The following is a 14728-nucleotide window of genomic DNA, read 5'->3' as shown; positions in this document are numbered from 1 at the left end:
CCTGGTCCTGGGATTATCTTGCAATGACTGGCCTCTTAGTACTGCATTATGGTTTAACTGGCAGTCCCTTTTCTTCTACATGCATAAGGTATTGTTATATTGTCTAAGAAAATACAGGTTATTAGAAGGGATAGTTCTAATTTTCTATTTCAAAGCCAACAATTTCCCTGTCTTCCCAGCCATTTTCCCAACATGAATGAATACATATCTGAAATGCTTAATTAGAAAAACTATCCAAACACAGGTCAATTTTATATAAAATATTTAATTTTTAAAACACAGGCTATTCATGTCACATAAATAGTTCCAATTTTAGGTTAGCTGCTTATAGCCAGCAGAAGTATCACGTGTGACAAATAAGAATAATTTAGGTACTGTCACTTATAGTAAAGTCTGAAGGTCTAAGACTCACCATATTAAAATTTCAGAGACTTGAATACTATTTTGCTAAACTTCAAAACATTTCACTTCCTCTACTGTTTTACTACTTTGTTAGTACTCAATATTCAAATAAAAGGAAAATAGTTTTCTTCCATTAATTTTGTTATACCAACAAAAATACCATCAGAAAATAAAATGGTCAACTGAAAACTCAATTTATAAAGGCATAAAGTGAAAATTACCTTCTTTAACATATCCTTACTGTTTCCTGAATCATGTTTTTAAATGCAGTGTCACAAATCAGATAAAGGGCACGGAAGTTAAACTGGCCTTTCATAACTATTTTTCCTATTTAGGATTCCAATTAAAAGTGTACTACAACAGTTAAAATTGTCAATTGGCACTTTATATTCCCAGAGTTTCTAAGTCTACTAGTGATGAGAGATGCTGGTTGTTTACCTTTGGTTCCTTTCCAGAAATATAATCTTGTGTATATGTGTATGAATGTAAAACACAGTGAGACTTGACGACATTATAGTTATTCTTTCTTGGTTGATTTTAATAGAAGAAAAAATATTAAAACAACCTAGTAGCACTGCTCTAATCTGGCAGAAGTTATACAGTAAATTTCACAAAATTGAAAGGAAGAGGGAAGGTTTTTTTTTTTTCCTGAATTTTCTTTTTGATTTACTAAATTAAACCTAGGTTATGTTTCTATTAAGTTGACTTTTAAAAATAATTACATAACTTAAAATACGTTGTTTGCCACCCTCCTTCTATGAACTTTAATACATTTATTACGTGAACTGTTATTACATACTTGCTTCAAAAATCCTGTTCTCCAAGTAGAAACTGGGTCAGTATGGCAGCCAGAAAGAAAAGAGCACTATAAAATTCTCATTCAGCTACTATTTTCAACCACTTAAGTGATTTAAAAAAAAAAAAAAAAAAGTACTTCCCAGAAGTAACAAAAGGTACTGAGTTCTCCCTTTTTTCTTACACCCCTACCAAGAGAAGGTAACAGTGAAAATTAACACAGCCAAAAGACAGGCAGAAAAGGACAGTATGACAGGCAGAGGGAATGGACCTAACAGAACCGGCCAGGTGACTCCTAAAAGTTGAGAGCTTCCTGCCTCTTCAACACAATGCAGATTGCCTTTAAAGACAAGTGGGTATACCAGCTAACTTCATCCTCAGTCCTTAAGCTTACCAGTTAAGGCACTTACTCAACCCCTCCCACCCTACCCATAGTTTTCATATAAAAACCACTATTTCATTTGAATGAATTTTGCTGGATTATGGTAACATGAAAAACAAACCAAAAATAATGTTGACCATTTTTTCTTATAAAACTGTTGCATCAAGAGAAAGGTTGTGTTTTATTTTCTGAAATGAGCACAAAGTACACCTTTCACAATAACACTGAAAGCAGGTGCAAAGACTGACAGTGACCTTTGACTAAAGGTAGCTTTGTAAAAAGAAAATACCAAATAAATCAGTGCCCTTTCTGATTGTTGTAAAACTGGAAGGGTGAGGGAAGGGGTTGGTTGTTACATAAAAGTTGGTCCAAACTTACAAAAAAAGCACAAGAGTGCATAGTTCAGAAGATCTGCAACAGGGCCATAAGATCTTATGTCCCTAATGTTAGCATCCACTTAAAACTGCAATAATACAAAATAAAATTGTTAACTAAAATCTGTGACGATGTACAATCAATAGAGCTAGTTTTAAGAACAGCATGAATTTAAGCAAAGGTTTTTTTTTGTTTGTTTTGTTTTTTTTTTTGTTTGTTTTTCACTATTGTATGCAAGACCCTTTTCCACATAAAAATAAAGCTGTTGTTGAATTAATATTATTCAAGTCTCTTGGATTGCTGCCTGAAATTGCAGCTAGAAAAGTCTTTCCAGATAAAAATGATGTGCCTGAGGAAAAACAGATACTCAATATGGTAATCCTCTACCTCTACCTCTGCCAGCTGATGTACTAATGTGTCCTCTGTATCCTTGGGAGTATCCAGGTCCTTGGGCAGGAGAAGTCCAGGTCTGCCCATGCATGAGGCTAGGGCCACCTGGATTTTCCTGTAAGTTACCACCATAGTTATAGTTGTGCATCTTTGCTGGCAAGGGGTGAGTACTCTCTGGCCCTGTGGAAGGGTCATTACTGTTTGTGAGGACTGCAATAGGACCATGGCTATATTCAAATCTATGGTCCTTGTCTCCACTAAACAACATGGGACCAGCATTGAGGTAAATGTCTCCATACCCAGCTACTGAACTGGGAAATGACTCGGAAAAGGCAGAAGCTTGAGGTGGACCACCACTGTGAGATGAAGCAGTACTGTAGTTCTCCAAAGACTGAATATCTGAGTTTCCAATGAAACTACGTGGTTCCAACGGTGCAGCAGCAGAGCTACTTCCTAGACCATCACTGCTAACATACGGAGCGGCAGAGAAAGAAGATCCAAAGTTGTCCTTATAGTCTGAAGTGGGATAATCAATACCACCTTCTCTTTTGGGATCATCCTGGGGCTGATGCTGAGCAAGCAGCTGTAAGAGGGCTGCCTTCACTCCCGCATGAGGGTCAGTTAGTGAAGAACTTGTGGTGGGTACATGCTGGTTTTCTGTCCGATAATCCAGGTCCTCATCAGTGACTGGTGGTGGTTCAGGAGGTTCAGGTGGTCGTTGATCAGGAGGCAGAATCCGAGGCCGGTCTGGTTCTGGTGTCAGCTCCAACATCCTCCTGTCCTGGTGCTGGATGAGGTCATCTTGCCCTAAGTGAAACAAAACCAAGGAAGAGTCAAAAGCTACTATGGAAAATGAAATACTCAAAATGAGTGGTCCCAAGAATGCTAAGACATTCCATCTCTGACAAACATTAAATGCAAAAGGAGACCTCACAAGTGCCCATGTTGCCTACTACCACTTAAATGCAAGGTCACCAAAGAAATACACTTCAGCTTTTCAAAGGTACTTCACATAATCATACTTAATGTTTGAGGAGTAAGTTACTACACGTTCAGTATTTTATCCATTGGGTCAAGCATCTTTTTGTATTCAGAACAAAGTATTATTGTAAATTTACCTTAGGAAAATATCTATAGTATTCATAATGAATAATATACTGTCACCAGTGACCTGACAAATGTCACTGAACAGTGAACGCCATAGATAGCAACAACCATTAGACAACCACTCACCAGATCCTGGAGTGCTAGGTTCTGGCGGTGGCCTGAGTTGTAAAGGAGCTTCATGTCCCGATCCATTTTCTCTCTCTTCTAACATGACATCTTTCTGTTTTGACTGTTGAGCCTTTATTAACTGAGTCAAGAGAACTGCAAATGCACTCTGCACAGCAGCCTGGGCAGCATCAGCTTCCACTTTAGGCTGGATGGTCTGTGAAGGCTGAATTCCTCCCAATGATTTTGAAGACTCCTGTTGTGGTGTTGATGGATCTGTCTGTTTTTCACCTGTTGCCAAAATTCCAGCAGGAAGGTTTATTTTATTTAGTTGCTGTTGAGTCTCAGAGTTTACCTTAATGTTCAACACTTGAACAAAATCAGCCATATTAACACTTGATTTAGATTGTAGTAGGTTTAGAAGAATTGCCAATTCACTGTGGTTTAACGGCTGTCCAGGGCCTGTTATTACTAAAGACAAAATGTATTAATTAGAACTGCCATAATTCATAGATTTCCCAATACCCACAATGTCTTCATTATACTACATTAAGATTACATTTGAGGAAGAGGGTTTAGAAACAATGTGAAAAAGGCACTTTAGTCTATTCATCATGACATTCAAAATCTAATTAGAACATAAATTAAAACTACAATCTATTTTGGGTAACCATCTTTAGGAGTATATATTTCAAAAGAGAAATAAATTAAGACCACATGCACAGATTTTATCAGGAATCCACCTTGTGAGTTAAAATGATGACAGTTTACAGTGTCTGATACTTTCTAAGCATTTTGATAGTCTTTATCCCTTAAAATTACTTTATAAGACAGTATCCATTATCAGCCTAAAAGAGTGGATAATTTGCCAAAGGTCCTGGATTATAAAATTTAATTCTGTAAATTCTTTATTATGCCATACATACTGCTCCTCAAAAGTGAAGTTAACTTTGTAGAAATTAAAACTAAATTATTTTATAGACCATGAAAAAAATCTATTTTTATTCATATTACTTTAAAAAAAATTTTTTTGTTAAGACATTTTGGATTAGAAAGGCCTACACAAACACACACACTGCATTACCACTAAGACATATCTAGTTAATTTTCTTTGTCCAATATTCAGTGTAGAACTGACAGATTCCTGGATTCTTAAGGGAAACCAGATTTCATGTTTTAAAAGCTGTTACACATCTTTAACCTAGCCATTGGGAGGCAGAAACAGGTGGAACTTCGTGAGTCTGAGGCCACCCTGGTTACAAAGAAAGTACCATGTCAATCAGGGCTACACAATGAAACCCTACCAATAAATAAATAGATAGATTAAAAATGAATGAATGAAATAAAGTATCCTTTTAAATAGCAAGTTCCAATCTTTTAAATACAGCTTCTTAGTAAGGATGATTTAAAGACATCAATCAATAGGATGAAGTACTTCTACTGCAGTTTTGGCTGTCTTCTATGATTTCTATGCCTTAGGCATCCATAGAAATTACTGAACCAGGTGGTAGTGGTGGCTTATGCCTTTAATCTCAGCACTTGGGAGACAAAGGCAGGCAGATCTCTGTGAGTTAAAGGCCACCCTAGTCTATAGAGTGAGTTCCAGGACAGACTGCAAACCCACAGAGAAACCCTATCCTGAAAAACATGGATGGATGGATGGATGGATGGATGGATGGATGGATGGATGGATGGAAGGAAGGAAGGAAGGAAGGAAGGAAGGATGGATGCTGAGCCTCATAGACTAGTATTAATGAAAGGAATATTGACTCGTGAACTAGGGAAACAAGAAAAAAAAAATCTGACAAATACACGACTTTGAGACTGCTAACACTGTAGTGTAAGTAGCAATGAAACCTTTGTGCTGACACAAATATAGAGTAATGCCAAATTCACCAAGAAGCCTCAACGATCACCTTTCTGCCATAATATGTCTTAACAGTATATGTTCAATATAGGCCATAAAGCAATGTGAACCAAACAAGTCACAGAAACATTACTGACCAGGTGCTATACTTGAGTTGCTTTGAGATTTCAATTGTGCAGGTGGCAGCACACCCTGGGGTGTATTAGTTCTGCTGTCATCTAAACCCAGAGACAGGTCCTTTCTGGGGGCTTTGATTGTGGAAAGATCATCAGTCATGCCCATCTGCTTCTGTCTTCTTCGCTTTTTACTCCATAATTCATGACAATCCTGCCACAAAGGAAGACTGAAAAAGACAGATGAATACTAAATCACAAATGTCATAACAAGAAATGCCAATGTTACCATGTACCACTAAAACCATTCTCCTTCGGCAAGCCACTCTGGAAGACTTCATACATACATACATACATACATACATACATACATACATACATACATGCATACATTTAGTAAAACTCCATCATACTTCAGGGTTTTAACTTTAGTAATAGTCTAATATTTTCTTTTTATTTATTTGTCCTATTTTTTTTTTGTTTAAAAATTTAAATCATGCATATAATGTGTTTAAGTACATCCCACACACCCCCCCTCAAGTTCTTTTCCTCTCTCTCAAACCTCACTAAGTCTTAGTGATAATCAGTATGTGCATGGATAAAAGGCTACCTGCTGGAACAGAGCTAAACTCTAAAGGGGCCACAGTCCTGAAAAAAGAGTGACTCTACCTTTTACAGCAGCCATTAATTGCCAATATCTCCTCAGTAAGAGTGGCCTTCATAACCCACTCCCTCCCTCCACACTGAGATTCTGTCTGATTTGATTCCCTGTGGGCCTAATGCATACAGTCACAGCTGCTATTATGTATTCATACACACAAGTGGCCTGTTGTAAAGATGAACTACTTTCTCTTCTGAATAATCAATAAATAACTTCATCAAATTATGAAGAATACATATTAAAATCTGGCTACTATCCTTTATAAAACCTTTTATAATCAGTTCTAACAACACACTCTACACTGAAAAGGATTTGAAAAAGGATGCAGAAACACGCTATTTGGAGAAGCCAGACATTAAAAAATGAGAGTAAAGGCTAGAACGTAAGATTCATACAAGACTTCTTAGTAAAATCTTTTCACTTTTTAGTCACATATTTACTACTATTACCAATTGCTTTTGAAATAAACTGATTTTACAGATGAGTCTCAAGAATAGGTAAACAGACACAAAGAGGCTCATCTACAGAGCTCCATGTGCTTATTAACTACCAAAATTACCCCTAATTCTAGAATATTTTTTTCATAATTCTATAACACTGAACACTAGAAAATAACTTTTTTTCTCAAAGAAAGACAAATATTTGATTTACAAATGTTTTCTTTTTATCCAAGTTATAAAGCCCATGGAAACTTACTATTAACTTTTCTCTAGCTTAAAGGTGAGAAAACTATGGCTTGGAAAGGTTAATAAACTTGCCCAGAATATCCAGATTCTTTTATCAATGCCATCTAGTGGTATATACCTGCTATTCTCAACTTGATGAGTACCTCAAGATGTACACAAGGTCTTCCCAAGAGTGTACCTGAGGTTATTTAAGGGATTCCATTTCCACATATACTCTTTTCAAAGACTGAGCTAGAAGAATGCCCTTAATGCTCAAGTAAATCCGTCCATAATTACTTTCTCATATCATAAAATAAAGGCATATGCAACAGAATGGTTGAATCTTAGCAATATAATATTAATAAAAAATGTCATTTCCACAGGATTACAAAACAGCATGACACCTTTGCATAAAATGAAAAACAACTACATTTTTTAAATGTAATTTTTTTATGAATACATACAGATGGCAACAGAAAGTATATACAAGAATAAGGAAACAGGAATGATGGTCACCTCAGGAAGAAGAGGGCAAGGGAACACGTGGGTAGGAGGAGGGGTCATGATATGATTAAAGTGGGTTATTCTCAAGGTTCTAGCTTTTGCTTGGTAGGCTCATGGCTGCTTATTAACATTTAAAATAACTAATTAAAGTAACTAAAATAAATAAAAGAGAGCCATGCATGGACCAATGATGAGTGACACAAGAATCATGATTAAACCAAGTCTGTGCACCTGAGGTCTGAAAACAAAACGAAGGCATACCTCTCAGCCATCTTACTATGGTGCATTGCCTCAGCGTGCAAAAACCTCCTGGATAACAAACAAAGGGACAATTGGAAAGGTTGACACTGGGAAGCTTTAAGGCATCAAAAACCCTCTAAAAGACTTTCCTTTCTGGGAATGGGTTTGTGTTTTATGATGTGGGCCTCTGTTGGGATGCTAATTTCAAATATACTGTAGTAGTATAGGTTAGGGTAAATAAAATCATTACACCTCCTCCATTGTGACAGCCAAGAAATACAATACTCTTGTGGAAAAGCAAAGAAATCCAGGAAAAGAATTTGTTCCCTCCCACAACTTAAAGAGATTCATTATGAATTACCTTAACACTCATCTCTACCAAATATAAACATAACCTTACAATAATCTCAAATGGCAGATTAATGACACCGATTCTCTAAACAAATCAGGCATGTTCTCAACATAACCAAAAGTATGTGCTTCCTTGAAGGTTCAAATGCTGGCTCAGCCACTTATTTGCTATTTTGTCAGGCAAACTGCTGGACCTATGTATCTCAGTTTTTCTTTTAAAAGGAGATTAACAATATTACCTATTTCCTGGGAACAAAAGCAATATGTTAATGTCTATCAAGAACATCCTTAGACAAAGCCTCTCACACAGTATGCACTTATCTGTGACTGATATCACTCTAGTATTATCAAGACATCATGAATTATTTATTTAATTATAGGTGGTCATATTGTTTTTATATTGTTAATAAGGTATGGGCTAGCAACCATCTAATGTACTTTTTAATTACATAATTATATATACCTTTTTTGTTTTATTTTGTTTTTCAAGACAAGGTCTCCGTGTTAACAGCTCCAGCTGTGTGGAACTCATTTTGTAGACAAGGCAGGCCTCAAACTTAATAGATCTACCTGCCTATGCCTCCCAAGGGCTTCGATTAAAAGGTATATGCCATCACTGCCTACCATATAAACTTTTTAAAGTTATAAAGACATAGGAAAGCTGACAAGAGCATCTACTAGAAATTAGTGGAATGTGGTGATATATTCTTTATGATGTATTAAAGCCACTGGAGATCAAAATAACAAAGCAGCCATACTAGTTAGACATAGAAGCCCCAGGAATCAAGATTAAGAGGTAGATGGATCTCTTTTAGTTCAAGGTTACACTGACTACATGAAATTAATCGAGTCCTGAAAGAAACAGCTCACACAAAGGTGATCTCAGCACTTGGGATCCCAGTGCTTTAATCCCAGCACCAGGGAGGTGGAAACAGGAGGCTATGGTGGGCGGAATAAGGAATGTAAGGAAGAGAAGACAGGAATTAAGAGCCTTTTGCCTCCTAAGATTCCTGGGGATAAGATTAGCGGTTTGGCTGGGTAAAGGTAAGGTCTACTAGCTTGGCTGCTTTGCTTCTCTGATCTTCAGCATGAAGTTTGAACCCCAATGTATGTCTCTGAGCTTTTATTTATTTATGAAGTTATTTCCTATTTAGTACATTTACTCATTTACTTAAAAAAAAATGTTTCAACAATTTGACTATTGTTTTTAAAAGTTAGCTATATATCCTTATTTTTCAAAGGCATACCACCCATAATTACTTCATAGTTTTTCTTATGTATTATAAAATAGAGGGTGTTACATGTTGTTTATATAACCTTTTATTTAAATACAGAATCAATGCAATTAAAACCTTGGCCTGACTGATTGGGTGATGTATCTAAGTGCATGCACCACTTAACTGTTTCACAGAATGCCCATCATGTGTACTGCTTTTTAATAGAAAAGTACAGTACAATGTATCCTGATAAAAATTAAGTTTGAGTTACTGGGCCTTTTTTTTTTTTGACAAGAATTAGAATTTATAACAAAACAAAACACCCAAAAGTGTAGGAAGCCACAGAGCAAAACCTGGTAGAGCCAGTAAACATTAATGACAAATGTCTAAATAAGCTTTCAGGTCACATGACTTCCTCGCTGTCAGGGGAAAGGCTTTTCTAATGACCTCTTCCCCCACCCCCCATCCCCCACCCCCTCCCTCTCCCTCTCCTCCTCTCCTCCTCTCCCCCTTCCTTTCTCTTTATATGTGTGTGTGTCTACTTGCAAATAAGTCTGTGCAACATATGTGTACTTGCTGTCCAATAGAGTCAGAAGAGGGCAGGCATTGTATCCCCTGGACCTGGAGTTTCAATGGTAGTGAACCATCTGGGTGCTGGAAAACAAACCCAGGTCCTCTGCAAAAAATGATCTTAACCACTGAGCAATCCCTCCAGCCCATGAGCTCATTTAAAAAATAAACAACAACAACAACAACAAAAACAGCTTTTTTTATTTGTTTTGTTTTTTGAGACAGACAACCCTGGCTGCCCTGGAACTCACTCTGTAGATCAGACTGACCTCAAACTCACAGACATCCACCTGCTTCAGCCTCCCAAGTGCTGGGACTAAAGGCATGTGCCACCAGAGCCCAACTTGGATCACTTCTAATAGACGGCATTTCTAATAAAATTCACTTATGGTTTTAAAACACTGAAATGTTTACTACTAATACAACACCAAATATCATATATTGATATTTGTATATAGTACATTAGAACAACGTCCAAATGTGGAACATTTTCTAAGTGACTATTCATACAATCTGGAAGGCTTCAATAAATAGAGCCCAACAGATAGATTTATAAGATTACTGTAACTGCAATACTTTAAAATGTTAATTAAAAATTCACTATTACATCTTTTACAATTTTTAAACTTGTTAAAGTTATTCATCTCCAAATAAACTTGATACAGTTTGGTGTTTTTTTTTTTTTTTTTTTTTTTTTTTTTTTTTTTTTTTTTTGTTTTTTTAAACTCATCTGCTTTCTTTTATTGTAATTTAAAAGAAAATGTGGGTCCTGGTTGGGATTTTATTTGTTAAATAACTCCTTCTACAACTGGTCTTACATGTCACACAGTTATAGTAACTTGGCAGACATGTCATATCCACCAGGCTCACTCAACATTAGTGATTGCTTTTTCAAACAATGAATAAGTATGTCTTTAAGCTGGAACCAAAAATTTATAAATTAGTTGATAATAAGAAATCAGAATTTAATACAGTTTTACTAGAATCCTTTCATGTGGGTTAAGTTATTAGAATTGTACTACCAATAATGGGACAAAATCATATTATATTCCTGTTGAAGTACTCTATCAGGAAACACACGTTACCTTGTAGGTATTATTCTTGTACTGAAAAATACTGATCTAATATTGATTACTGAGACACAATCAAATCCAGTTGTGGGATGTTTTACCAAACAGTTCCCTTAGGCTCTTATTAGGACTGAAGAAGTAGTTTAGTGCCATCACTTGCCTGGCATATGAGGCTCTGGGTTATATGTCTACCCAAAAAAAAAAAAAAAAAAAAAAAAAAGAAAAGAAAGAAAAGTCAGTGTCATAAGAGTGACAAAAAAGTGAAGAGATATACTTAGTAAATACAGTATGTATGTTCTGATTCCATAGAATGTTTGTAAAAAGAAAAGAGTTATAGGGCACTATTATTGTTTATGCTTTATAACAGAATGTAGTTCTTGTTTTTATAGATCCATGCAATAACTTAATATTCAACTATTTCAGAAAAAGTTTATAAAGTAACAAAGCAAATGTGTACATGCCAATAATTACTGAAGCTATATGAATGCTCGTTTTCCTATTCTACTTTTCTGTAGTGGTAAAAACTAAACATCAAAAGTTGTAAGAAAAAGAAAAATCCAAAAACTTTGATAAGTTACTAGAATCAAGCCACTTGGAGATTAATGATATATTCTAAACAAGCAAAAGAACAATAAATCCTAAACACTTAGTTCAACAGTATCTGATCTAAGTGTGGTGGTAAACACATATAATCCCAGCACTCAAAGGCATCAATCAACAGGAGGGTCTTGAGTTCAAGGTCAACCTGTATTATACAACTAAACACTGATTTAAAAAAATAAAAATAAAGAAAAAACAGAAACAGAAACAAACAGAAAACCTAGTGAATGACTCAGTCCTTCTGCATGTCAGAAGATAGTTATTCAAACCATCCCATGGGCCATTTATATATAGCTCAATAAACTCTTAATGAAGCTTACATGACAAGCCCTGTGGAAATAAACTCCATATAACTGTTAAGTGGAAGAGCCAGTATTTGAACTCTAAAGCCCATGCTTATTCATATAAATATTATACAAAATTATTTTTATTAGAGACAGACATGCTTTTAATGCCGCTTATCATGTTAACAATTACCAAGGAAATACCTACAAAACTTTAGACCCTGTAATGGAGAGGTAAATGGACTGCCTTCTTCCCAACGAATCCTTCACAAAATACAGAAGTTGTAAGAAGACTCAAAAAACTAGCTAAGCCAATTCCCCAGACTGCATTTTTCTCTCCATGATCTGTCTCATTGCAAACATGCTTTTTTTTTTTTTTTTTTTTTTTTTTTTTTAAGGTAATGATAAGGATTTTCTATTGTATAGGATAGATCACAAGAGTATTTTCAGAACTTCTGTTTCTTATTAAACTGACTTCAGTTTTAAAAGCTGGCACCACCCTTTACCATATTTGTATTCTTGGGCAAGTTTTTTAACCTCATCGAGCCTGCTTCCTCCTCTGTTAAGCAGTGGTAATAATAATAATACCTACCTTGGAGGGTTGTAAAAATTAAGCTCAGCAAAGCACTCAAAGCTTTGGCTAAAGCAGGACCACTCTCAGAAGCTAAGGTACTGGTGGATATACTCCACCACAGTGGGGGGTTCTCATCCTTAGAGATGAAACAGAACACTATCCTACACCAGCTAAAGAAATGTTAAGGGCTGTTTTTGCTGTTCTATGGTAAACTCAACAATAAACAAGCACTTGCATTTTTGATGTGCAAATTATATACTTTTCTATGTTTTACCTAACACAACTTAGGCATGGAATATCTTCTGATCATGACAACTAATTAACAAAGTTTTCAATGCTGTCCAGATTCTGCAAAAGTAAAATCTAACATAAAAGAAAGTCACTTACTCTGGTGGAGGCATTTTGGAGGGTTCCACATCTCTTAGGAACTCACACTGAAGAGCCTGTTCAGCAGTGCACCGCTTACTGGGATCCAAGGCAAGCATGTAATCAAATAAGTCGAGCGCAGCTGCAGGGATACTAGTACCAGAGGACACAAAAGTCAAGAACAGTCTTCACACAGAGCTGTGCTCCTGTGAGCACTTATTTTAAAGAAAAGTATTTGGTATCAAATTTGAAAATTAATTTAAAATTATATTTTAAATAACAACTGCCTTACTCTGATTACCTACAGCTTTAAAAGCCTCATTACTTTAATAAATTCTTATTATAATATGTAGAATACCGTGAACCAATAGGTAATTGCAGGCGATGAATATTTAAAAGCTAATTTAATAATCAGTTAAAGCATTAATGAAACATTGGTTAAATAATGTTTGCAGTATTCTACACAAGTAACTATAAATTTCCTTTTCAAGAACTACCATTATTTTTATACAATTCTGGACTGTTTAGCAAACAGCATCTCATTACTCTATGAGCAGTCTACTATCATAAATTAAAAACTGAATAGCCTCCTAAATAAAAATCTGAACGCAATACTGTTTCAAAAAAAAAATTTACAACACACTTACTCACGTTTTTTCCATGCAAACAAATAAAGCCTAATGGCCCAGTTACTGACTATGAGGTAAAAGGCCCTTTACACGCAGCAAAGAAAAATGCACAAGAAAAAGCCCAAGAAAGAGAGCAGCAATATATCTGTCTCAGGTCATCATGACATTTAGAATTCTTACGAAATGACTCTCCATGAGTTTTGTGTGCTAAGTTACACCCATAATCTCAGCACCTATGAGGCAAGGCAGTCAAAATCAAGAGTTCAAGGTCATCCTCAACTACATAGAGAATTCAAGGCCAGCTTCTGAAACTGCCTCAAATACCAGCAAAAGACAAAACCAAGTAAAACAAAAAATCTTAAACTTCAAAAAATGACTTCAAAATAAATAATCAATGCAATATGGATATTTAAGCATCCCTTTCTTACAAAACAAATTCTTCTCTTAACTTTCGACGATACTGCTTCTTTGGTTTCATGGTGTTGAAATATGGCAGTTTGATTACATCAGGCCACACTGCAGGACAAGGACTCCCACATATACGGCTAAACAATAGAAAAGAAAGGAATTTTATCATTATAAACTACACAAAAATTAACAATTACAATTATTAAAAAAATCAAAGTTAAGAATACAAAAAAACTTGATATAATGTATTATAAGTTTAAATACGTCTTCACAATTTAATTTGAAAATCCCCAAGTTTTCTACAAATACATTTAATCTGTTAAAGGACCTTCCTATTAAGTAATCTCTTAAAACATAGGTGATGTTTAGGATATATTGCCTATGTCTTACAAATTAAGGAAATAAATTTCATGTATGTCTCATGCTAGTATGGGGGTACTGGCATCGTCTTCTCTTATAAATAAATATAAGGTACCCTGGTATTAATGGCAGAAACAGACTTCCTATCCAAACCCAACAGCTACTCTAGAAGCAAGCAAGCATCCTGAAGGCAATCATCTTGCAATATTCATTTCTGCAATTTCAGTAGAGCTACTGGTCACAGGTATCTATATATTTTAATTGCTTTACTCTTTGACTGCTTTGAAACTCCTCAATAGTTTGCATACAGGTAATCAACACTGGGGAAATAGGCTTCAATATACAAAATCACAAGAATATATGTATATCATTAGTAAAACTTTCAGTTAGGCTTAACATGTTAAGAAAAAATGTGGGTCCATCAATGCCTTATTTTCTGTCTAGTATCCTTTGCTTTTTAAAAACCAATTTTCAAAACCTCCTCAAACTTCTCTTAAGAAATATTGGACTCCCAGAGAATAAGCTCTGACAGGATCCTAAAAGAGCACAGTCTCAGTCACATGAAGTTCATCCCCCCTCTCAGAATGCATCTTTTTCCATACTGCTTCTTCATTTTTCCAAATATATTTCTTAATAAATTCTAACTGGCTGGACCCTCATCACAGTCTACTGAAAAAGCTCTTCTCTTCCCAA

The 14728-nt window shown here is 35.5% G+C and overlaps 1 protein-coding gene across 4 annotated transcripts in view; it reads right to left on the bottom strand.

Moving 5' to 3' along the window:
* Positions 1–245: 245 nt before the first annotated feature.
* The window catches only part of Cdk13 (cyclin dependent kinase 13), an 85903-nt gene continuing 71420 nt past the window's right edge, over positions 246–14728 (bottom strand). Inside the window, exons 10-15 of one of the 4 annotated variants that reach the window (XM_051194675.1) lie at positions 13696–13812; positions 12660–12791; positions 7628–7675; positions 5561–5766; positions 3578–4027; positions 246–3151 (exon numbers count right to left, since the gene is read on the bottom strand). In XM_051194675.1, the coding sequence (XP_051050632.1) occupies positions 2322–3151; positions 3578–4027; positions 5561–5766; positions 7628–7675; positions 12660–12791; positions 13696–13812 (1783 nt within the window). In that variant the 3' untranslated portion in view covers positions 246–2321. The remainder of the gene's footprint in view (positions 3152–3577; positions 4028–5560; positions 5767–7627; positions 7676–12659; positions 12792–13695; positions 13813–14728) is intronic. The other 3 variants (XM_051194677.1, XM_051194676.1, XM_051194678.1) reach the window with 3 other exon arrangements.

This window comes from Phodopus roborovskii, unplaced genomic scaffold (genome assembly GCF_943737965.1).
Source record: "Phodopus roborovskii unplaced genomic scaffold, PHOROB, whole genome shotgun sequence".
In the NCBI taxonomy this organism is placed as follows: domain Eukaryota; kingdom Metazoa; phylum Chordata; class Mammalia; order Rodentia; family Cricetidae; genus Phodopus; species Phodopus roborovskii.
The sequence above is the reverse complement of the archived record's forward strand: the minus strand, read 5'-3'. Positions and strand labels throughout refer to the sequence as shown.